Source organism: Typopeltis vanoorti, chromosome 9 (assembly GCF_054136105.1).
Source record: "Typopeltis vanoorti isolate ZY-2024b chromosome 9, IOZ_Tvanoo_1.0, whole genome shotgun sequence".
Taxonomy (NCBI): domain Eukaryota; kingdom Metazoa; phylum Arthropoda; class Arachnida; order Uropygi; family Thelyphonidae; genus Typopeltis; species Typopeltis vanoorti.
The window spans coordinates 89,898,388-89,921,989 of NC_143557.1; the positions used below are offsets into that span (position 1 = coordinate 89,898,388).

General features: G+C 35.0%; 1 protein-coding gene across 3 annotated transcripts in view; it reads left to right on the forward strand.

Moving 5' to 3' along the window:
- Positions 1–23,602, forward strand: part of vih (ubiquitin conjugating enzyme vih) — an 81,833-nt gene that overhangs the window by 10,486 nt on the left and 47,745 nt on the right. For 2 of the 3 annotated variants that reach the window (XM_090397608.1, XM_090397609.1), the window contains exons 2-4: positions 6,754–6,781; positions 10,589–10,675; positions 20,212–20,416. In XM_090397608.1, the coding sequence (XP_090253734.1) occupies positions 6,754–6,781; positions 10,589–10,675; positions 20,212–20,416 (320 nt within the window). Of the gene's footprint in view, positions 1–6,753; positions 6,782–10,588; positions 10,676–20,211; positions 20,417–20,638; positions 20,735–23,602 lie in introns of all 3 variants that reach the window. The other variant, XR_016548783.1, reaches the window with a different exon arrangement.

The following is a 23,602-nucleotide window of genomic DNA, read 5'->3' on the forward strand; positions in this document are numbered from 1 at the left end:
TGGATGTGAATGTTGTCGCTTTTGTTGTGAACGGTGATAAATTTCTTGGCAAATTATGACTGAAAATCGTTGGCAGTGCTACAATATTGCATACAAGCTACGTGTGATTGTGTATGCTCAAAAACATGGAAACAGGGCTGCAGAGAGCCATTTTGGGCCACCCTCAATTGAGAAATTCGGACCGCCCCCAATTGAGAAAATAGTAATGCCACTGGCATTAGTAATGCACTGGATGGTACAGAGGACAATTTGTTGTATGAGGACTCAAATTTTGATTTAGAAGAGATTTCAAGTGTCTCTTCATTTAGCTCTGGAGATGAATTTCTGGGTTTTGATGAAAAAGATTAAAAGGTGGATATGCTTTCCTAGTTAGATTAGGTATTTGTTGAAAGTAGACCTAAGTATTACTTTATATTTGAATACTGTAAATTCATTATAATCAGTGCTAAAGTTTTTTTCCTAAAAAATTGTTCAAAAAAGGGAGTGTGTCTTATACGTCGGCAAATACGGTATATTAGATTGTGTTTTGGTAGCATTTACAAGGTTATCCTCATTCCACTGAAGAATAGCGAGGAGGTCAGAATTTAAGACATTAGTTAGGAGGATCTGGAGACTTGTAAGGATTGAACATCATGTTGGAGGCCTAATGGATTGTATACAGCACTCAGAAAGGATTAAAACTGAATTTAATACTTCCTATATTTCGTCTCAGTCACTGAGACATCTTCAGGGATTACAAAAAAAACTAATGTAACATAAATACAAATAACACACAATACTAAGCCCAACCATGTGGGTGACACTAAATTTCTATCTAGGTGGAGCACCCTCGTATCTAGGAGGGTGCTCCACCTAGGCGATTGTAGGTGGCTTGGAATGTAAAGTGGGACCTCTGGCGATAAGCATTTCCCAAATCTTAGGAAGCTTAATGCAACCATATTTATTAAGATTTGATTGATTCCCGAGAGCTGCTGTTGATTCTAAGAATAATCTTTTTTTTTTTTTTTTGAATTTGCTATGGTGGAGCATGGTGGTTTTTTTTTTCATGAGATCCTGTGGGTTGTATCCAAGACATGGTCGGCCAAGCCTGACTGACCATAGTCGTGGTTGCAGATGTATGACTTATGTTCATCCAGGCGGATAGTAGCTGATCTGCCTGTCTACCCAAAATACGCCAGTTTAGAGGGCAGGATACTTTATAGACTCCAGGCACTGAGAGAAGAGGGAGCTGATCTTTTGTAGAGCGGATAAGGGTGCAAGTTTTTGGTGGGGCTTAAATGCTGTGTGTAGGTTGTACTTTTTTAAAATCTTGGCTATTTTTTTGGATGTGCCATGGATGTAGGGTATGGTGATGCATTTCTAAACTCTTTCTGAAGAGAAGACCAGGGAATGGGGGAGGACCTGATTATTTTTTTTTTTAATACTGTGATCGCTGTAGCCATTGGAGAGGAAAGTGTTGTGTATGTGGTCAAGCTCAGTTGTAAGGGCGGTTCTACTCGAACTAAGATTGTGGGCTCTCTTGGTAAGAGTTTTAATAATGCCATATTGTTGAGTGGGGTGGTGGTGGTGGGAGAGTTTGTGAATGTGTCTGCCTGTGGTGCGTGGGTTTTCAATGAAGGAAAGTATACCGTTGGGAAGGTGCGTAACTAAGGTGTCTAGGAAGGGTAAACAGTTGTTCTTTTCCTTTTCTATCGTAAACTGGATTCTTGGATGTAGGCTGTTGAGATGACTGAGGAATGAGTCTAATGTAACAGCAGGCCATTACAGGAGAACGAGTGAGTGAAAGTACAGAGCCCTGGAATACTCCTGCATTGGTTTGCAAGTCTTTGGAGGAAACCATATATCATGACATGTAATGAGACCAGAGAGAAAGTTGGTAATCCAGTTGCAAAATGTTAAAGGCAGACCATAGCATAGTAGTTTGTTGAGCAGACCTCAGTGCCAGACCTGATCAGATATTTTAGAAATGTGCAACTCTGAGTTTTTCCCAGCCCTTTCATGGCTTGAGTCCAGAAGTGGATGGTGAATGCTAGATCAACTGTGTATTGAGAGCAGTGGAACTATATTGCTGCTCACTATTTAGCTGGTGGTTCTCTAAGTGACATCGAAGTGATGACTGTCATAGTTCTTGAAAAAACAGAAGTGAGAGCAGTTGGAGGTAGTTTGTTTGACTTACTACCTTTTCTTTGGAATGGGTTGATTGTAGGTTTGCTTCCATATATGATAAATGATAGTTGAGGAGGAAGGGTTGAAGTAATATAAGATAAGTGTTAATTTCAGAGCACAAGTTTTTAGCAGAGCAGATGATATGACATTGGTACAGTTGCTGTTTATGTCAAAGTTATTCAAGATGCTTTTGATTCCCTTCTAGCAGAAAATAGGGGCAGCATGGAGTGAGTTCTTTGTAGTACTCTGCATTGGTTATCGGTGCAGGAATTGGAAGAGAAGAACGATGCTAGTAGGTTAGCCTTGTCGTTGGGAATAGTGATGTTACCTTAGTACCAAATGGCTTTGGCCAGGGATCTGAAGACTCGACTGCCATTAGAATGGGAGGACAGATTAACATTTGACGATTTCAAAATTTCATTTAGATTTATTTATGGCTTTTTTTCCTATCAGTTTTATGTCAAATTTTGGCAACAGGCTTAATTAACGGGCGTAGGTGCCGGGAAGGGTCCCCTTTCGAGTCAGAATTCAAGGAGAACCGGCCTACCAGTCCGGAACTCTGGGGGGGAGAGATGTCAGGGGGCAGAGCTCCTCCCCTAATATATATATATATATATATATATATATATATATAAAGCATTGATACAGATTGTTTTTGTTCTTGTGGTTTATTAGTTTGAATAATAGTCGATGCCAATTTTCTCTCTAAAGCTTACACATCAATCAAAAAGGAAGCAAATGCATCTCAGTGACTATGCAGAAAATTTTCTGTTTTTAGAATTTTTAATTTAAGTCAATTTTTGAACATACTCTAAACATGAATTATGTGATAAATCATACTCGTCATTTATTTTATTTAGTAATTTCTCCATTCCAATATTACTCTAACCCATTCTAATTTAAGACTAATTATTTACTTATGGACTGCTATTTGGGTGAACAGATGCTGATGTCAGACTGCAAGCTGAATTGCAGGGGCACATATTTATTAGCATCTACTTGAGACCAGTGGTTCTCAAACTTTTTGAAGTCAGGGTGCATTTAAAATCCTACAAATAATTGTAGGTGCACTATATACAAATTTCTGAGAAATATGTTATGATGATTAAGTCAAATATTACAGAAAAAAAATGCGATAAAAATAAAATAAAACATACCTTAAGTTTATTCATTCTTGTGTTTATGAGAAACATGAGCCTGATGTGTCGTAGCGCAATGTTTGGGCATATATTTGAAAGCAAACTCTCATTTCCTCGTCAATACATTGAAGAGTTCCTCTCTTTTTACACTTAATTGTGGTGAGGGTAGAAAATCCTAATTCACATAAATATGATGTTGAAAATTGTAGTAAAATGTTCAAAGCTTTTTTAGATATTGACACATATTCTTCTTTTATAGAAATCCAAAAGGCTTCAAGAGACAATTCCTTATGTTTAATCATCAATCCACGATCAGTGGATATAGTTGCCAGTTCTTCTTCTTCTGTTAATGTTAAACCAAAATCACTTGAAGTTTCCATAAATGGGTTTCTAATCCAATCGTATTGTTCAGTGTTAAGTGATGGAAAATAAGAACTCAATTTTTCTTCTAAACTTGTTAAATGTTCAACTATTATTGGAAGTGTTTCATTTATGCAAGTGTTACTTACCAATGGAAACATTTCCAAATTACCTTCAACAGCTTTTCTTTTCAAATCTGTAGTTTTCTCTGAAACGCTTTCATTTTGTCAGTGGATGTGAGAATATTTTCTTCTTTCCCTTACATGCTAGTATTCAAAATATTGAGCTGCTAAAATATATCGGCCAAATACTGTAACCTAGCAATCCAAAATTCGCACCGAAGGAGGTTACAAAAATGTAATTGTTTCATCTCTTCAAAAAACGCAAGAAGTTCTTGTCGTAGCTCATGTACATGGGTAAGTACTTTCCCCCTTGACAACCACCTCACCTCAGTGTGTAAAAGCAACCGTTTGTGTTGTGAATCCATATCGATACAAAGCTTTTTGAATAAACCACAGGTCTTGTTTTAATAAAGTTTACCATCTGAATAACTTGATCTAAAACTTCTCTTAATTTTTCTCCCAATGTTTTTTTTTGCCATCAAGGCCTCCCTATGAAGAAAGCAGTGAGTTACGATAACATTCTCATTTTGTTTTTTACAAAAGATGTAAGGCCCTTAACACAGCCTACCATGGAAGGGGCTCCATCTGTACAAATGCCTACACACGACTTCATTGTTAACTGCCATTTATCAAGATATTCAAAGCTATTCAAAATGTTAAAAGTGTGTCTACAAAATGTTACCTTTTGTAGACACACTTAATTCTTTGCAAAAAAGAAACTGATTTACTGTTTGATCTTCATTAATAAAACGGATGAATGCTAAGAGTTGCACCTTGTTGGTAATGTCTGTTGACTCATCAACTTGCAATGCAAAATTTGAATACTGAAGTTTATTACTGCATACATTTTTCTCGATATCAGAAGACATTTCTATAATACGCCTGTGAACTGTATCGTTGGACAGAGGAATCTTGCTTATTTTCCTTGCTGCTTCATTTCCTAGCATTGTCGTGACCATTTTTTTGCATGCAGGCAAAATAAGTGACTCACCTAAAGTATGATCTTTCATATTTTTTGCTGTCAGTTCTGAGACTTGATAAGAAGCGATTTGAGCTTTATCAGAAACAGTCATTATACTTTTAAAAGAATTTGCCGCTTTTGTTTGTTGTTCAGACAATCTCTTGAAAAAACTTACAGATTTATCTTGTAAATTAGAGTGTATAGTTTTAAAATGTTTACTTCATTTACTAGGAAGCAATGATTCATTTGCCATTTTACATCCACATACTAAACATAGTAGCAAAGGATGATCTTTACTTCCGGTCCAAGTGAAACCAAAGCTTAAATAACTTTCATTATGTTTGCGAGTAGGCCGCGATTTTGCTTTCTTACTTGCACTTAAGTTTTGCCCACTTCCAGAATCTGATTCTTCAATATCACACTTCTTTTTTGAGAAATCTATCCATTTTATTTGGGTTTATTTATCTGAAAATAAGTAACATGCACATAACATCCACCACTTCCAACACTTCTAAAATAAGTAATATTCACAACAAGAATAAACCATATTCTTGTTCTCTTTGCAAGAAAAACCGCTGTTAATTAACATAATAATGTGTTGACAAAAAGAGTGGTATATCTGTAATGAAAAGGTATAATAGAGTAACTATATTTATTTTTATATCTGGACACATCTTTCTCTGGAATACCACAGGGCACACCAGTGCGCCCTAGAAGATTTTTCTTTGAGAACCACTGGTCTAGACAATAGTAACTTAAAAACTCATGCACGCAATGATGGATTTTCGTAGCTGTGCAGATTTAAGTGAATTAATTCAGTGCTTGCAATTTTACAGATTATAGCTAGACAAAACATTCATATGAGAGATATTACATTAGCCACAAGCATTGATTGAGGCTGAGACCGGAAAGTTGCACTCAAAACGTTTTTCATGCATACATGTACAATCAAAAATTAGAAGGAACATTAGTCGACACACCTATGCCTTTTTTGCATATCTCTCAGTGCAGAATATTTCTAATGGGATAAGGGAGAAACTGACAAAGAAGGTAACTGTTGCACAGTACAATGTCTTGATTAGAAGTGTGTCACTATATCATTGTGCAAGTGCACAAACCTTTGTGCACTTGCACAATGATATAGTGCAAGTGCACAAAGGTTTTTACTTGCTCTACAGTAATGAAACTACAGATGATCGCCTGGTAGGCTGAATGGTTAACATATCTACGCTTTAACTAACAGGTTGCTAGTTTGAATCCTACTGTGGGTATTAATGTTTGATTGTCTTTAGGTGGGATGCATTTCATTGTCCAGTTGTGAGACTATCACAATGCTTATTTGGAGGCCTGAAGTGGCTTAAAAAGTTTAATGTCTCTAGACTAGGATTTCTGTATTATGTAAAAAATAATTAAAAATAAAAAAATTTAATATTGATAAAAAAATAGAAAAATCTTTGTCCCACCCACCATACCGATGTGCTATAGGCTTACACAATCTTTTCACTGGCAGGATCCACATTAAAGTATAATTTAAGCCATAACTAACATTCCAGGAGTGTGGAATGTTAGTGATGAAACGTAATATACAGGTGTGAGTGAGAAGAGCTTATTCTAGATGAATACTGAGGGGATTAATCATCCATCCCTAGATATTGAAATAAGCCTGAAAATTATTTTACATGGAAGTTTAGTGTATTGCCAGTGGGTTTTTGAATGTGAAGGATTTGGGGCACTTTGCAAAAGATCTGAATAGACTTAGTAACACTTCAGTGTCTACTAAATTTCAAAGTTTAAGTGACTTACTTAAACTTTGAGACGTAAGCACCATACCATGTCAAGTAAAAACTGGTTTAATTGAAATACATAGTTATTTGTTAGCTGTTATTTATATTAATTATAAAAAAAAACTTTTAGCAAGGCTTACCAGAACGTATAGGCTTGTATATACTGTTTTTCTCTTGAAAAGTTATGAATGTTATATATGGTTTTTTTTATTATTATTTAGGCTCCAACAGGAACTAATGGCACTAATGGTGAGTGTATCTCATTTTTATTAATTGGTGGTATTAAAAATTTCTTTTTTGGATTTGAAGATGACTTTAAATTGGATAGTGCACAACAGAGATAATGGTATTGTTCTACATAAAAAAAAAAAAAAAAAAAAAAAAAAAAAAGTTGGCCAGGGTGAAATTAAAAGTGGTAGGTAAAATTTAATATTTCAGTTTAAAAAGTTTGATTGTTGCATACACAGGAAATCCCTAAATTAAGAGACATTGAATTGAATGCATTTGATAATGAGATGAAATATACCAGTTTGCTGATATGTTCTCTCTAAAGGTATACTGTTCTTGGTCTTCCTTCTATCATTCCCTCAATCAAATTTATAGTTCAGTCTGAATGTCTTAATAGGTGTTCTATGGTGTTATTTCTTCTTTTTTCTAATGTGTAGTATGTCTCTTTTTTCTTATTCTTTTCTTAATATTTCTTCGTTTGTAACTCTTTCTATCCATGCGATCTTCAGCATTTGGCACCAGCACCACATTTCAAATGCTAGCAGTCTTGATTTGTCTCTTTTTTGGGGAGTCCATGTCTCTGATCTGTAGAGGACCACACTCCAGACAAAGCATTTTAATAAAATGCTTCTTTGTTCTCAACAACGTAATCCTTTATATTAATAGTGTTCTTTTCTTGTTAAATGCCTTTTTTGCTTGTACTGCAAAGCATCCACACCCTTGTCTAATGCCCTTTCTTATTTTAGTTCCTTTCCCTTGTTTCCCTATAACTGCAGTTTGATTTTTATATAGTTGATAAATTAGTCTTCTGCCATTGTAATCTATCATCAGATTTTTGAGGACTTTTAAACATTATATTCCAGTCATTGTCAAGCTTTCTCTATATCAATCAATGTTATGAGTATAGAGAAAAATGATCACAGAAAAAGCATTTATTCTAAATGCTTTTTCTGTGATCATTTGGAGAGTTAGTATAGCTTCTCTTTTCCCTGTTGCCAAATTGGTCATTAGGTAAGTTCTTATATTTTTCTTTCAATATGTCAATAGATAATTCTAGTTAGGATTAAGACTGTGGGATAATAGGCTTAACATTTGGTGATCTTCACATGCTTGGGCTCTTTTTTTTTGGAATTGCTAACATAATGCTTTTCTCAAAATCTGTTGGGATTTCTCCAGTTGTATACATTTGATCATTTTATATAGTTCACATTTTGCTTCATCACCTAGTGCTTGTAAAATTTCTCGTGGGGTTTGGTGCTTTAGATAGTTTCAGCTCTTTAAGAGTCTTATCAAATTCTGACTTTAAGAGAAGTGGTCCTTTCTTCCTCTAGGAATGACTTCTCATTTCTCTCCTCTATGTAAAGTTCTTCAATGTATTGCACCCATCTTTGTGTTATTTCATCATCTTCAATTAGCACTTCCATCCTTGATTGTGCTCAATGCCTTTATCTTTTCTCTAAATTGTTTATGTATATTGTTGTATGCCCTTTCAGCATTATGTCTACTCATGTTTATATCGATTGTTTTGCATGCTTGTTCAATTCATTTTCTGTTGCTTTCTCGGTTTCTCTGTTAACCACATTTCTATATTTTCTATACTCCTTGGTGTTTTGCATTTTTGTGTTTTCTTCTTTGTGTCATGGCTTATATTGTACTTCTTTTGAAAGTGTTATTTGTGCAGCTTTATTTCTCTCTCTCTCTCTCTCTCTCTTTATAGATTCCAAGTTTCATTAATTTCTTTTCCATGTGGCTTTTGGGAATTTATTAATTTGTCTATTTCTTCTCTAAAGTCTTTGCAGGCATTTATATCATTTTTTATTTTGGCTATATTCCATTTGTATGGTTTGTTTATGCATGATTTCCTCAATCATAAATGACTTGTCATGGTGACTGGGATATGGTCAGCGTTCACATCTGCTCCAGGATAACTTTTACATATTTTCACCTGGTTATATTTTTTCAGATGATTACATAGTCTAATTGATATTCTTCAATGTTGCCTGGTGCAATCCTTGTGTATCTTCATCTTTTTGGATGTTCAAATGGTGTATTTGTTGTGATTAGGTTATGGTTTTTACAGAATTCAATGAGTCTTTTTCCCCTGCCATTCTATTGGCCTAGTCGAAATTTGGCAATCACCTCTTCTCCCTCTCCAACAACTGCATTCTAGTCTCCCATCAAGATCAAGTTTTCTTGATTATTTACTCTCATCAGTACTTCAATCTGTTCATATACTTCTCTTTCCTCATCACAGTATCTTGTTGGCATATCTAAGAGCTGTATAAAGGCTAGGTCTCTTGGTTCTGCTTGAATCTTAATAAGGATTCTTTCATTATATCTGTAATTTCTTATTTACCAGGAATCCAACACCTATGTCATTTGGTGAACCTGAGTATATCATTCTGTAATCTCCACTGTCTGGCCATTTTACCTCACTAACTTCAAAAATGTCAATGTCCAATCTTTATTTTCCATTTCCATCTTTAAATTTTCTAGTTTTTCCACATTGCTTCATAGATCTCACATTCCAAGTACCTATTTTTGCTGGTTGTCGGCCTGAGAGGCCCTGTGATAATTTCCTCTCCTGCTGGGGACAGCCCTCTGATTCTCAGGAGAGCTAGTTTCCTTTAATTAGTAATCCTTTAGTTCAGTTTCCATACTATGTAGCCTTGGGAAAATAAGGCGGTGAGTTCCCATTTCCTTCCATCTTATAGTGATGTAGCCATTAAAGACTTCCATTGTCCATGCCTACATTTGTCTGGGCTTGAGCTTTGAATTATTCTTCATCCTCAATCCAGTACTGGTGGTGGGGTTGCTGCTGCTCACTACTAGGGCAAGTGCTTTTATAATGGCACTGACTTGCCATTACGTAGTGTTGTCCTAGGGTTTTGTGAGGTTTTAAGTTGAGCAGAGCTGCCAACTCTGGCCCCCCCCCTCCCCACACAAACACCCTGGTAGCAACTACCGCTGTTGGTCCATGACTGCTTGTTTGTAAGTGAGGCCTGTGCTTATGTTGCAGGCTAACCTCCATATCTGGAGGCCATTCCACTATCTGCCACCTATGGACGTGCCCAGTGGCAGTCAGCTCAGCTGAGGGGTATAATTTTAGTGAGCATGGCAGATTTGTCTTCATTGGTTTCCACCACCCCTGATTCATTATCAAATTCTTTGAAATTGAAGATGTCATTCTGTGTTGGGTAAATTTTTTTAATAATTTTCTTTATTTATGTAAAAAAATAATAAAAATTTAAGATGCATTCAAGTTGACACTTAATAAAAGGATTCATCAATTGAAAGTGAGAATCGGACAAAGGTCATAAGCCTGAAATAGTTCTCTTCATTCTTGATAATATGTACTGTTTTATATATATATATACACATAATATGCATAATATGTACTGTTTTATATACACACACACACACACACACACACACATAATTAGTTTATCTTGATTAAATCTAAATTTTAAAAAATATTTGACATATTTCTATTGAAATAGAATTCATGGGATAAAATAAGTAGTTTATTTAGGTAATTTTTCTGAAAAATTGTATTACATAATTTGTATTGTGTGTGTATATGTATATTTTATATTGGATATCTTAATTTCATCCCCAAATATATCAAAATGTCATTGATCTTCCTTCTTTCTTTTCAAACAATTTAGAATGCATCTCTTTTGAAACAAATGTTGTATTCCAGAATGGAATTCTGTTCTTGTTCAAGATATTTAAAGAATATCTTTTGTGTCTAGGGCTTAACATAAGTAGAATGTGTGTGTTTAAATAACTCAAAATTGCATAATGATTTTTGATATCTTGTTTCAGAAGTTGGACAGTACTGGTATTTCAGCTTTTCCTGATGGTGATAATTTATTCAGTTGGACAGGCACAATTAATGGAGCTGATGGAACTGTAGGTATCATTCTTTTAGTCAAATTACATAAACTTTTTAGGTAAAAAGAATAAGAACTGGTTCACAACAGTTCTCAGATCAGTGAAATCTTGAAATACACCATAATGAAAAGTGAAGTAATTTCTTTCAGATATAGTTTGGGATACTGAAACACTCCCTGCACTAGATGAAACATATTATTATATTCCTGTTGCACATGGCCTGTACTGTATGAAGCAAATATATATCCAGCCTAGATTTAATTGTACATGCTGTTTTTTTTTTTCATATGCCATGTCATTGAAATGTGGAGAAAAACTTGCTGATTTCAAAAGAAATATTATAGGATGCCATGTTAGTAGTCTATTTGTGATGTTTGTAAAAGATTACATCACTAAAAATATAGGCATCATTATCATCCATCCATCTGTTCATTGGACATCAACAGATGCCATATGATCACTCAGATACTTGATGTGCCACACCAGTCCTTGCCATGCTTTTCTGGAGGCTTCAACTTTCTGAAGATCAGACACTATCCATCTCATTGGCAATTTACCCCCTTCCTCTTTTTTACCAGGAACTTTGCCTTCTATTAATTTCAATGTGTCATCATCTTTAAGGAGACTTAAAGTTCTACTCATCTTTTCTAACACCTATTAATCTCTATGAATTTCCATATATATTATGCTCAACAGCCTTCTATAACACCACATCTCAGAAGCAGCTATCCCTTTCTTATCTGACTTCTTTAGATTTAATCTTGCATCCATAAGGCACTGTTTGTAAAACAGCTGCATCCAAAATCCTCAGCTATGTTCCTGTGGAGATAGATCCATCCTTCCTGATTTTAGACAAATCTCTGACTGTTGTTTTAGCCATTTTCTAATCTTCTTAGCAGCAATTCTTCACTTTAATAAAGGTTGGTTGATTGGTAGAGCCTCTGCTACTAATGGCTCACGCAAAAAGTTAACCGAGTTTGAGCGCGGTTAGTAGTTGGAAGAAACTCAAAGATTGGAATCGGAGATTTCATGCCGAATATAGTAAACTATAAATATCGGCGACACTAGCGTGAGCTAATGCAAGTGACCCTAGTACGTAGTACAATATTGGACAACCCGTTGCAAAGGTGGGGAAAGTTCAGATCGCTATTCTTAGGTATTTTCTATAATGTAAAAACACATTTCCTAGGAAATGTATGCTGTTATTACATTATGGAGGGGGGTCACTACCCAGACCGGTTTCAACCTTTTTTGAGGCTTCATCAGTGAGTAGCTAGACCATAATACCAAAGTGTATAGCGAAAAGAACTTATATACTCTGCTATATGAGTTTCTGAAGAAGGTGCAACCATTAAGTTACTTAAATATAAAGAGCTAAGCTTCATTTCAGCGATATAAACAATATTTTAAATTAAGGGGATATAAAATCCACATTGTTTTAAAACCGAATAAGAAACTCAAAGATTGGAATCAGAGAGTTTCATGCCGAATATAGTAAACTATAAAGTATCGGCGACACTAGCGTGAGCTAATGCAAGTGACCCTAGTACGTAGTACAATATCGGACAACTCGTTGCAAAGGTGGGGAAAGTTCAGATCGCTATTCTTAGGTATTTTCCATAATGTAAAAACACATTTCCTAGGAACTTTGCAACAAGTTGTCCGATATTGTACTACGTACTAGGGTCACTTGCATTAGCTCACGCTAGTGTCGCTGATACTATATAGTTTACTATATTCGGCATGAAACTCTGATTCCAATCTTTGAGTTTCTTATTCGGTTTTAAAACAATGTGGATTTTATATCCCCTTAATTTAAAATATTGTTTATATCGCCGAAATGAAGCTTATTAGCTCTTTATATTTAAGTAACTTAATGGTTGCACCTTCTTCGGAAACTCGTATAGCAGAGTATATAAGTTCTTTTCGCTATACACTTTGGTATTATGGTCTAGCTACTCACTGATGAAGCCTCAAAAAAGGCTGAAACCGGTCTGGGTAGTGACCCCCCCCTCCATAATGTAATAACAGCATACATTTCCTAGGAAATGTGTTTTTATATTATGGAAAATACCTAAGAATAGTGATCTGAACTTTCCCCACCTTTGCAACGAGTTGTCCGATATTGTACTACATACTAGGGTCACTTGCATTAGCTCACGTTAGTGTCGCCGATACTTTATAGTTTACTATATTCGGCAAAACTCTGATTCCTATCTTTGAGTTTCTTATTTGGTTTTAAAACAATGTGGATTTTATATCCCCTTAATTTAAAATATTGTTTATATTGCCGAAATGAAGCTTATTAGCTCTTTATATTTAAATAATAATGGAGTCGCGTACTCAACTTGCTGAATTCCTCAATTCTTTCTCCATTAAGATACACTTGTTTCTCAGTAGCTTCCCTGTCTATTCCTTTGAGAACCATAATCTTTGTCTTGCTAGGATTGAGTTAGTCTTCTGTTCTTACTCATTAACTTAGTCAAGAATTTGTCCTAGTTCTTCCCTGTCATTACAGAGGAACACTGTATCATCAACATACCTCAGATTACTGATCAATGCCACACACACACACACACACACACATGATGTCCTCAGCATAAGTGAGAAGAAAGTAGGCATCCTAAAGTCACTCAGTTAATCCATCACTTGTTCTTACCCATAGCTTCTTGCTCACTGTACAAGTTAACTATCAAACTGATAATGTAAACAATAAATTATACGATAACCACAGTAGTTAACTTTAATGAAATGAAAGTACAGATATTTTGTACTGAAAATAACAGTACATCATCAGTGCGTAGAAACAAGCAAATCAAAGAAGCAGAAATACATGTATGCAAGGTACATACAGTAGTCGGGTGGTTTACCATTTAAAGACTGTTGCTGCTTGCTAGAAATTAATATTAATAAATAATATTATTAACTATTTTTGATGGTTACATAAAATAAGAATCTCCCAAACTTTGGGGGGAGGGGAGATAGAGAGAGAGAATCGTTCAGATTTGTGAATGTAATGTATAAAATTTGTAATTTTGAATGTAATCTAACATGCTTTGGGCAGACAGGCCATTCTGTGGAAAAAAAAGAATTAATGAACATCAATATTATATCTAATACGTGAAACCCCAAAAGTCTGGTCTGGCACAACATAGTATTAACACTAAGCACAGTATCCAGTGGGATGAAGCTGGTCTTCTCCATAGAAGCAAGTTTAAATATGAATGCCTTTTCAAAGAAAGTTGCAAAGCCCTTTTACATCAGCCAAATCTGAATCAGAACGATTCTCTCTCTCTCTCTCTCTTCCCCCCCCCCCCCCCCCCCCAAAAAAAAAAGTTTGGGAGATTCTTATTTTATGTAACCATCAAAAATAGTTTTTAATATTATTATTTATTAATATTAATTTCTAGCACACAGCAATAGTTTTTAATTGGTAAACCACTGACTGCTGTATGTACCTTGTATTCCCGTTTCTTTGATTTGCTTGTTTCTATGCACTGATGATGTACAAAATATCTTCAGTATGAAATATGTGTACTTTCATTAAAGTTAATTACTGTGGTTATCATGTAATTTACTGTTTATAGTCATGCCACGGGTACCTTTTTTTTTAAAGATTAAACTGATAATGTGTTGAGGAAGACCCATTATTTTCATTACTTTCCACAATTTCACATACTGAACACAGCCAAGAGCTTTGTTCTATGAAACACATTACCATAGGGAGTCTAAATTCTTTATACTTTTCTATGATCTATCTAAAGCAAAGGATGTGATTTGTGATACCCTTACCTGTCCTAAAAATTGTTTGTTCCTCAACTTTTGCCTCGGTCCTATTTAGAATGATCTTTAATAAAATCTTGCTTGCATGAGAGATTATACTAATAGTTCCATAGTTCTTGCAAGCTTTCATATCTCCCTTCTTATGTAGCGATATGAAAACAGACTTCTTCCAGTTTCTAAGGCATGATCCTGTCTCCCATTTCCTTGTAATCAATCTATGAAACACTCTTATCCCTTCATCCCCTGTAGCCTTAATTAACTCTGGGATTCCATCTGCACCCAGGCCTTATTGCTATTTAACTGTTTACTCTTTCAACCTCATACCTAAGTGGAGGAAGTTCCAAATCAAAATTTTCTTGGTGAGAGGGCTCTTCCAAATTTTCTTTATCCTCTGTTGTACAGTTTCTCACAGTATTCTATCTCTGTTTCTGATTTCCAGTTCTTTTGCTACTACTACTCCATTCCTGTCCGATGACATTCGATTTGGTCCTAAACTTGTGCTTTAAGTCATGAACTAAATGTATCCTGTATTATAACCTTGACTCTTTTCCAAAGCATTTCTGTATTTGCTCTAATCCTGTTTCCATCTCTTCTGCATTCAGGTGGCTCCATTGCATTATTTTTTCTTGTGGAAAAAGTCTGCGTTCTAGCTTTATTCCATACATTAAGCCGCTGTACTTAATGTATGGAACAAGCCTTTGTGTATGGGATTATCATAAATACTCACTAGTCTCTCCAAAAAAATCATCCAACCGAGTTGATGTTTCTTCTGTGAATCCACTAGGAATTATCTGACATTGTCTAGTGAGACATGCCCGATTTGGAAGATTTCAGTCTTAGTCTTACTTTGCCTCTTACTAGTCGCATTGTAAGTACCTTCGACAGGATGTAGCAAGGAGGCAGCCTGCCTCACGGTGCCGCTTAATTAAGAGCTCTTGTTCAGCCATATTGGGGTAGGTGCTGTATTAGGGCAACAAGATATTTTACAACATCTGATGTAAATGCAATAGATTTATTTGAAGAATTAAAAATTCTCTCGAAAATAATACAAGAGAAAAGTGGTCCTCACCAAATTTTATCATATATGATAAAATTAAATTTTGGTTTTATATATATATTTTATATATATATATATATATATATATATATATAACCTTGTAGAATTTTATCCCAACGTAACCACCACCCTAAGGATATTGTTAACAAATTCTTGTTAGCAAGTGTTAGCAAAGAAGTTTTTCCAAGCTTAAACTGATTAAAAATTATTTTCGAACAGCAGTGACCCAAGAAACATTGGTTGGTCTAGCAACTAGATCAATAGAGGTGGACATAGCTTATAATTTAAATTTAGAAGAGCTTATAAAGAGTTGTATTGTGCGATATCCCCATAGAGCAAACATTTAATTAATATTATTATGTAATCATTTTGCATTAATGTTTCTCTTGTAATAAAATCAAAATAGCAATTGGAGATTTTCTTATATTTTTGTCTTATAATCCATCAGGGGCAGGCAATATTTAATTGTTTACCTCAGGGGGCGGTCTAATCTGGCAACTGCCCTGCCCATAGTCTGCTCCAGAACAAATAAGTACATCAGAGATGCTTGTCTGCCATTGGAGAGTCCGAATGTAATCAATCTAGTGTCTTGACCTATCAATGTTAGATGTCCAAGTATAGCTCCATTGTATGTGTTTCTGGAAGCAGGCATTTGTAATAACTAATGTTAGCATGGGCAAATTCCAACAGTCTTTCACCACGGGTGTTATGTTCACCCAGACCAACATGCGACACTCGGGCCTAACTCTCATACTCTTTCCCACTTTTGCATTAGTCCCCTAAGATGTAAATTACATCTCTCCTTGGTAGGCAGTCCAAAACAATCTGTAGGTTTCATAGAATTCCTCTCTTTATATGGCCATTCTATGTTGGGCCTGCCACAATTGACACCTTGGTAGGATGAGTCTTAAGTCTAATACAAAGTATCCTGTCATTAACGGGATTATAGCCAAAAAGGTTCTTGGCTGGATTATCTTCAGTATCACAGCTATCCCATGATGCTTTGAGTCACCTCCTGAATAAACAACTAGCTTACCATCCTGTCTTTTGAAGTGATCTTATCCATTTTATCTAGTCTCTAATTTAATTCCTATGATGTCAATTTTATACCTCTCGATTTCTTTACAGACAATATCTAGAGTACCCATTTGTAGACTCCACACATTCCATGTACCTATGTAAAATTCCCCTCTAAGATTAATCCTATACTTTCGTATTACTTGTTCATCTTGGTGGTCCAATGTGGAAGAATCAGGCATTGTCTGTAGGGATTCAGATTAATAGTAGAACACTGTGGAAAGACCTGCAAATTCTTGGTTTTAACAGAAGGGCACCTGTATATAAGCCAGACATCAACCATGGTAATTAACATCGCAGACTGCACTGTAAAAAAACATTTTAACTAGATCATGGATAATTTGGTGTGGACCAAGAAATCGCGCTACGCTGTTTTCCAACTTGATGGTTGAGTGCAAGTGTCTGATATCTTACACCCATATATATCATCCAAAACTGTTCATTTAGTGTTGGTGTAATGATTTGGAATTGTTTTTTACTAGTATGAAATTTGTTCTTAAGTGTCTAGAATGATGAATGCTGGTGGATATGCCACATTTCTTAATAATTCCATCTTTCTTTACATAGTTTCACAGAACAGTCATGTCTTTCATGATTGTGCTACATCATACTTCAGGCACTATTATAATATGGTTGTGAAGGAAATGATCCCTGACTTAAATCTAATAGAACACCTATCATTTTCTCTTTATACTAAAGCTTGAAATAGTTAGACAAGTTATCAGTACATCTAAAAAGACTAAAAGCAGGAAACTTGCATCATGTTCAAACAGCAGTCGTGCTTACTGGTTTCTTGCCAGTTGTAACTTTTGCTCTAATCCTGTTTCCATCTTTTTTTTTGCATTCAGGTGGCTACATTGCATTATTTTTTCTTGTGGAAAAAGTCTGTGTTCTAGCTTTATTTTTCCACCATTTCTTGTATTAATGATCTTTATAAACATTTTCCTCCTATTCTAGCATGCAACATTTGTTCCCTTTTGATTTTTCACCAGAAAGAGATCAGGAGAATCTTGTCCAAACTGGACACTAAAAAGGCCTTGGTTCAGATGTCATTTTTCTGAATATTATTATTCATAGGTTTGTGCTCCAGAGTTCACTATGTCCTGTTTTTTATTATTATTATTTTCTCTTTTGTTCTGCTGGCATCTATCTTACATCTTGGACATTAGTGCATATTCATTCCATTTGTGAAAAAGATGAAAATTTTACCCACACTGTCGAATTTCAGCTCTTTCTGAAGATGTTTTCTATTTATGAAGATCACCAATATGTATTCTGCACTGAAGGGGAGAGGGGTATTTTGTTTACCTTTTTAGTCCAGTGCCATGGAAAAATTTGTGGAATCTCAAGTGGTTGCTTTTGATAGCATCATTTGATGATCAGGTTTGGCACATGTTAGTGAATCTATCTTCAAACTTTGCAATTGCTGCTGACATTTCACGTCTGTTTTCACCTAGCCTTTTGTATGTCACATCCTCTTTCAAGTGCAGTACACATATTGTTGATGACACTACACACTCTTTCTCTCTTAACAAACTTGGTGCTATGTAAATCAACAAAATTTATATCAACTTCAACAATCCTAAATTCTGATCTCTAGACGATTCTTCATTGGGGGTGGGGGGGCCTTATAATTTTGTTAATTTCATTAAAACTTAGTATCCTATCTTAATTCTCACAACTTTTGTGAAAATGAAGACAAGGCTGAGTTGTACTTTTGACACCACTGATATTGGACATGAGATTTCTCACCTTTATAACTAACCTCCAATCTTTCTTTTCCAGCCTGGTTGGCCGAGTGGTTAGTGTATCCAGTCAAAAGGCTGCAGGTTTGATTCCTGCTGTGGGTATGGATGTTTGTGGTTGTCTGTGGAAATACTAGTGGTGGTGGTGGTGGTAGGCAGTAGATGGTGTTGGTGTAGTTGTGGTTAGTTGTAGTTGATGGATTTGAGTGGTAGAGACAGTTGTAGAGTAGGTGCCCTCCCTGGATGAGTCTTTGGACTCCCTAGAGGTGTCACATAATAATAATAAATATATTGCAAATATCACCTCATCTAAGAAATGAGGTTTTCTCTATTGTTCAGTTTTTACTTGACTTGAATAGCTTTAAGCTGTACGAATCACAAATCCATCCACTGAATGTTCTCACATTTTTTGTGCCACTGAGTACTTTAAGAATACTTTTCTCAGTATAGAAAAGCAATAAGGATATTAGTGATCAACTCTTACTGATTCACTTTTTCAAGCAATGTTCCATGAGTAGTGACCCTTCCCATAATGCATAGCATTATACATGTCTGTAAGGATATGTGCTTTGCATTATGGGATACTAAGGCAAGTGATGTGAAGTGATTGACTTCTATATATGAGTTGTCCAGTCCTGAAAATAGTTCAGGTGCAAACTTTGTTTGCTTACACTTGGATAAAGGATTAAACCAAGAATATAATTTCTTAGCATCTTTAATTTATAGTACTACCAAGTGAAAAAATTCTTCCAACATTTGACTTGCATTTTTGACAAATGTTTCCATGGTCACTGTTCTTCAAAATAAGCATCAGTAATTCTCATGATATCCTATAAATCTGTTAAATATCTGCATCAGATATACAACATGCGTCACAATTCAAATTCAGTCTTGGAGTACAAATTTTTCTTAAGAATGAATAAAGAGGAATTCTTTCTGTTACTTCTTTTGGAAAAGTTCAGGTGCAAACTTTGTTTGCTTACACTTGGATAAAGGATTAAACCAAGAATATAATTTCTTAGCATCTTTAATTTATAGTACTACCAAGTGAAAAAATTCTTCCAACATTTGACTTGCATTTTTGACAAATGTTTCCATGGTCACTGTTCTTCAAAATAAGCATCAGTAATTCTCATGATATCCTATAAATCTGTTAAATATCTGCATCAGATATACAACATGCGTCACAATTCAAATTCAGTCTTGGAGTACAAATTTTTCTTAAGAATGAATAAAGAGGAATTCTTTCTGTTACTTCTTTTGGAACTCTCCTTTTGTGTATTTCCTAAAGTAAAATCTGCAAGTATTTGGTTGTCTTATTATAATATGGTTGTGAAGGAAATGATCCCTGACCTAAATCTAATAGAACACCTATCATTTTCTCTTTATACTAAAGCTTGAAATAGTTAGACAAGTTATCAATACATTCAAAAAGACTAAAAGCAGGAAACTTGCATCATGTTCAAACAGCAGTCGTGCTTTCTGGTTTCTTGCCAGTTGTAACTTTTGCTCTAATCCTGTTTCCATCTCTTTGCATTCAGGTGGCTCCATTGCATTATTTTTTCTTGTAGAAAAAGTGTATGTTCTAGCTTTATTCCATACATTAAGCCGTTGTACTTAATGTATGGAACAAGCCTTTGTGTATGGGATTATCATAAAAATGAATAAATTAGAAAAGCTGTTGCCTTTCTTTCACATTAGGAATGAAATAGTTGTTTCTCATTCATAATTAAAAATTATGCCTTTGAACCTCAGGTACTAATGATAATATGACAAGCTCCATAATGAGAAATTTTGGAATGTAACATTTCAAAGATATAAATTCAGTTGATATAGAATATCCTAATTCTGAATTTTCCTGTCAGCATAAAAATTATTACATATCTTTCTAGGTTTATGAAGGATATTCATATAAACTTCATCTTGAGTTTCCTCCAAGCTATCCCTATACAGCACCTGTTGTGCGTTTCACTACGCCTTGCTTTCATCCAAATGTTGATGATAATGGCAACATATGTTTAGATATTCTGAAAGACAAATGGACAGCTCTTTATGATGTGAAATCTATTTTACTCTCAATACAATCTCTATTAGGAGGTAAGCATAACTTATGTTTATGCATACATGTGGCTCATGAACTTATTAGTAGCTAAAATATTAGTGCAGCTATGACCTGTGTATTTTTAATTTAGAGCTTATTTGAATTTCGTTAAGCAAAAAAAAATTTTAAAAATCCAGGTTTGTAATATAAATTTGAAATCTGATCTAAATAAACATTTTGCAATTTTTTTATTTTCATAAAATGTCGATAAAATTAAGTGGTCAACAACTTACCTGACATTCCACATTCAAATATTTGAGGAATCACAAGTGCTAGAAGCATGAAATGCCATGTTTTTGTAGTATAAAATACCTGTGAGTATATTTCATCATTGTAAAAGTAAAATAAGTCATGATTCATAAAGTTAAGTGCAATTATACACTAAAATTAAGACAATCTCTGTTTTAGAACAAATATCTATATTTCTATTGTTGTATGGATAACACTGCTATATAAGGCAAACAGGTATACTATCAAGTTTGGCTGTTCATCTGTATACCATCAGGAGAACATAAAGACAGTGATTTAACTGTAAGTATCATTTACTACATATAGGTATAAATAATACCTGGAGTTCCATATTTTATTCAAACAATAAAAACAATTGTGTACATAAGCTTTGGTGTTGGCAGTTGTGTTTCTGTAATTTTGGGATTTAATTCACTGCATCAATGGAACAAATAAGATATTTAGCTAATACTTCACTAGTTTCATATCTAGCATCTCAGAGTGCAAATAGTTTGTCATACTATGCAATACGATGCTAACAATCACTATAGCAGGAACAATTTTAAAATTGTAACATTTCAAAACTGCTCCTCTAAAACAGGGGTTCCCAACCCTATGCCCGCGAGCACCATAGCGCCTGTCGATCAATTTGTGTGTGCCCGCCACTGTTCAACCGTGTGCCGTATAGTTTGAAATAATCACGCAACAATTCATGGCATGCTATATGACGCATGCGTTAATGACACATGATGAGTATTAAACGCATACAATGTAAAGTAGACGCACATTCGAAGTTGTTCATTCCAGTTTAAGAACTGGAATATCATCATATTCTCCTAATTATGAAGCACTGGCCAATGAAATGAAATGATAAAGATCACACTAACTAACATAAATACATTTAAATTTTTATATAATGTAAACTTTTAAGTAATAAAACATTTGATTATAATGTAAACTGTATGTATTCATTTAACAAAAGAATTCAAAAAATTTGATTGAAAAAATAGATGGTGCCCGTCGCCCTACTGGTATTTTGTAATGTACTCTAGGACAGTGCTTCCCAAACTTCTGGATGTTAGGGCCCCCTTTGCAAAAATTAAAATATTTCACGACCCCCCTCGAAAAAAAATCACAATAGAGAGATATATTATTATAATATTTATTGTATTTATATTCAATACAAAACATACACAGCGAATATTGCAAAAATCAAATGCATATATCACATTTTTAGCATCTTACATACATATTTGACATGGCACACTTAGTCTTAAAACCTTTCAAATTTGTTTTCATTTTTTCCCACCCTCCTTGACAAAACCTACGGCCCCCAAAGGGGCCACGGCCCACAGTTTGGGAAGCGCTGCTCTAGGAAACAAAAAGGTTGGGAACCCCTGCTCTAAAACATAAAGAACTGATACTAATTTGGCATATTTTGGTGGATAAAAAAAAAGTTAAGTATTAAGTTGATCTTAAAATAGCTGTTCTTCCAGATTTTTAGTAAACTGATGCAGCCATAATTCTTGGTTTGAGGAATGTTTCATGGCTGTTGTGATTCCAAAATCTGACTTGTAATGACTATTGTATGGCACTTTGGTTTTCTTCCTTCTAATTCTGTGTCAAAGGTGTCTAAAAGCATGATCTACCAGTCTTGACTTGCCATAATGGAATGTATTTGTTCTTACAGGTGGATATCAGCATATTTTCCTGTACATAGTAAGCCAGTCTCACTAGTACTGGGTGCTTTATATTCTCTAGGATGCAATAAAGGAGATGAAGTTTGTCCTTAGGTGAATAGATGAGGATTGCTAGTCATTTAATTGACCAACAACAGAAAAAGAACAAAATAACTGCCCTTTCTTGATACACTTGTCACATGCCTTTTGAAATGGTCATTGTCTTTTCTATTTATAAGTAATGCATTCTAAAAGATATTTACACATTGACACCATCATCCAACCTAACAATGTTTAACACACTGAGCCAGGACTATTTTCCAATAATGCTGCTTTTTCTATTGAACCCACTTAACCCCACCACACAATCTTATCCAAATGGCTATAATCCTCAAAAATAGATAAAATATTAAATGCACTTCATCCCCCCCCCCCCCATTAAAAAACAGACTTCAGAAACTTATCATCCCATATCTCCAGGGTACATTGAAAAGATAGTGCTTAATTTAGCAACCCTCATCTGTTCACCTAATTATAAACTTTATCCTTTATCACATCCAGGAGTTTATGAAGTGCCCTATTCTTGTAAACTGGCTTAAAATGGTCTCAGTAAGATCTGTTGACATCTGTCTTGGAGAACATTCTAAATGAACTAAAAAACTAAATCCCTTAGCATTTGTGGCAAGTCAGGACTGGTAGACAATGCTGCAGACATCCCTTCACACAGGATTGTATTAAAAAAAACCAAAATTCTGCATAGAAGTAATTAAGTTGAAAAGACAGTTTTTTTTAAAATCAAAATCGGCTATGAAACATTTCTCAAACCTCAACAAGTATATTATTATTATTGTATGGGCACCTCCATGGAGTCCAAAGACTCATCGTGTGGAAACCCAAACTATCTACACAATCTATCATACCTCTCCTTGAACCATTAACAAAGGACTTAGAACTGAGTCTGGCAACCCATTCCACTCATTCACAACTCCCCATGCAAAAAAATCTAGTAATCCTCAGACTACTACTAACCCTACCTTTATTCAACTTCCAGGGATGACCTCTGATCTGGTCCCTCTATCCAAGTACTGAAACATTTTCCCCTGCATCAATCCTATAAAATTCTTGCAGAACTTGAACTTCTGCAATCTACACATCCTCAGTCTGTCCTCATAGGGAACATTTCACAGGTGTGGAATGTTCCCTATGAGGAACATTCAAAGATGGTGTCCACTCACCATCTTTGTTGCTTGCTTCTGAATCTTCTCCACCACTTCC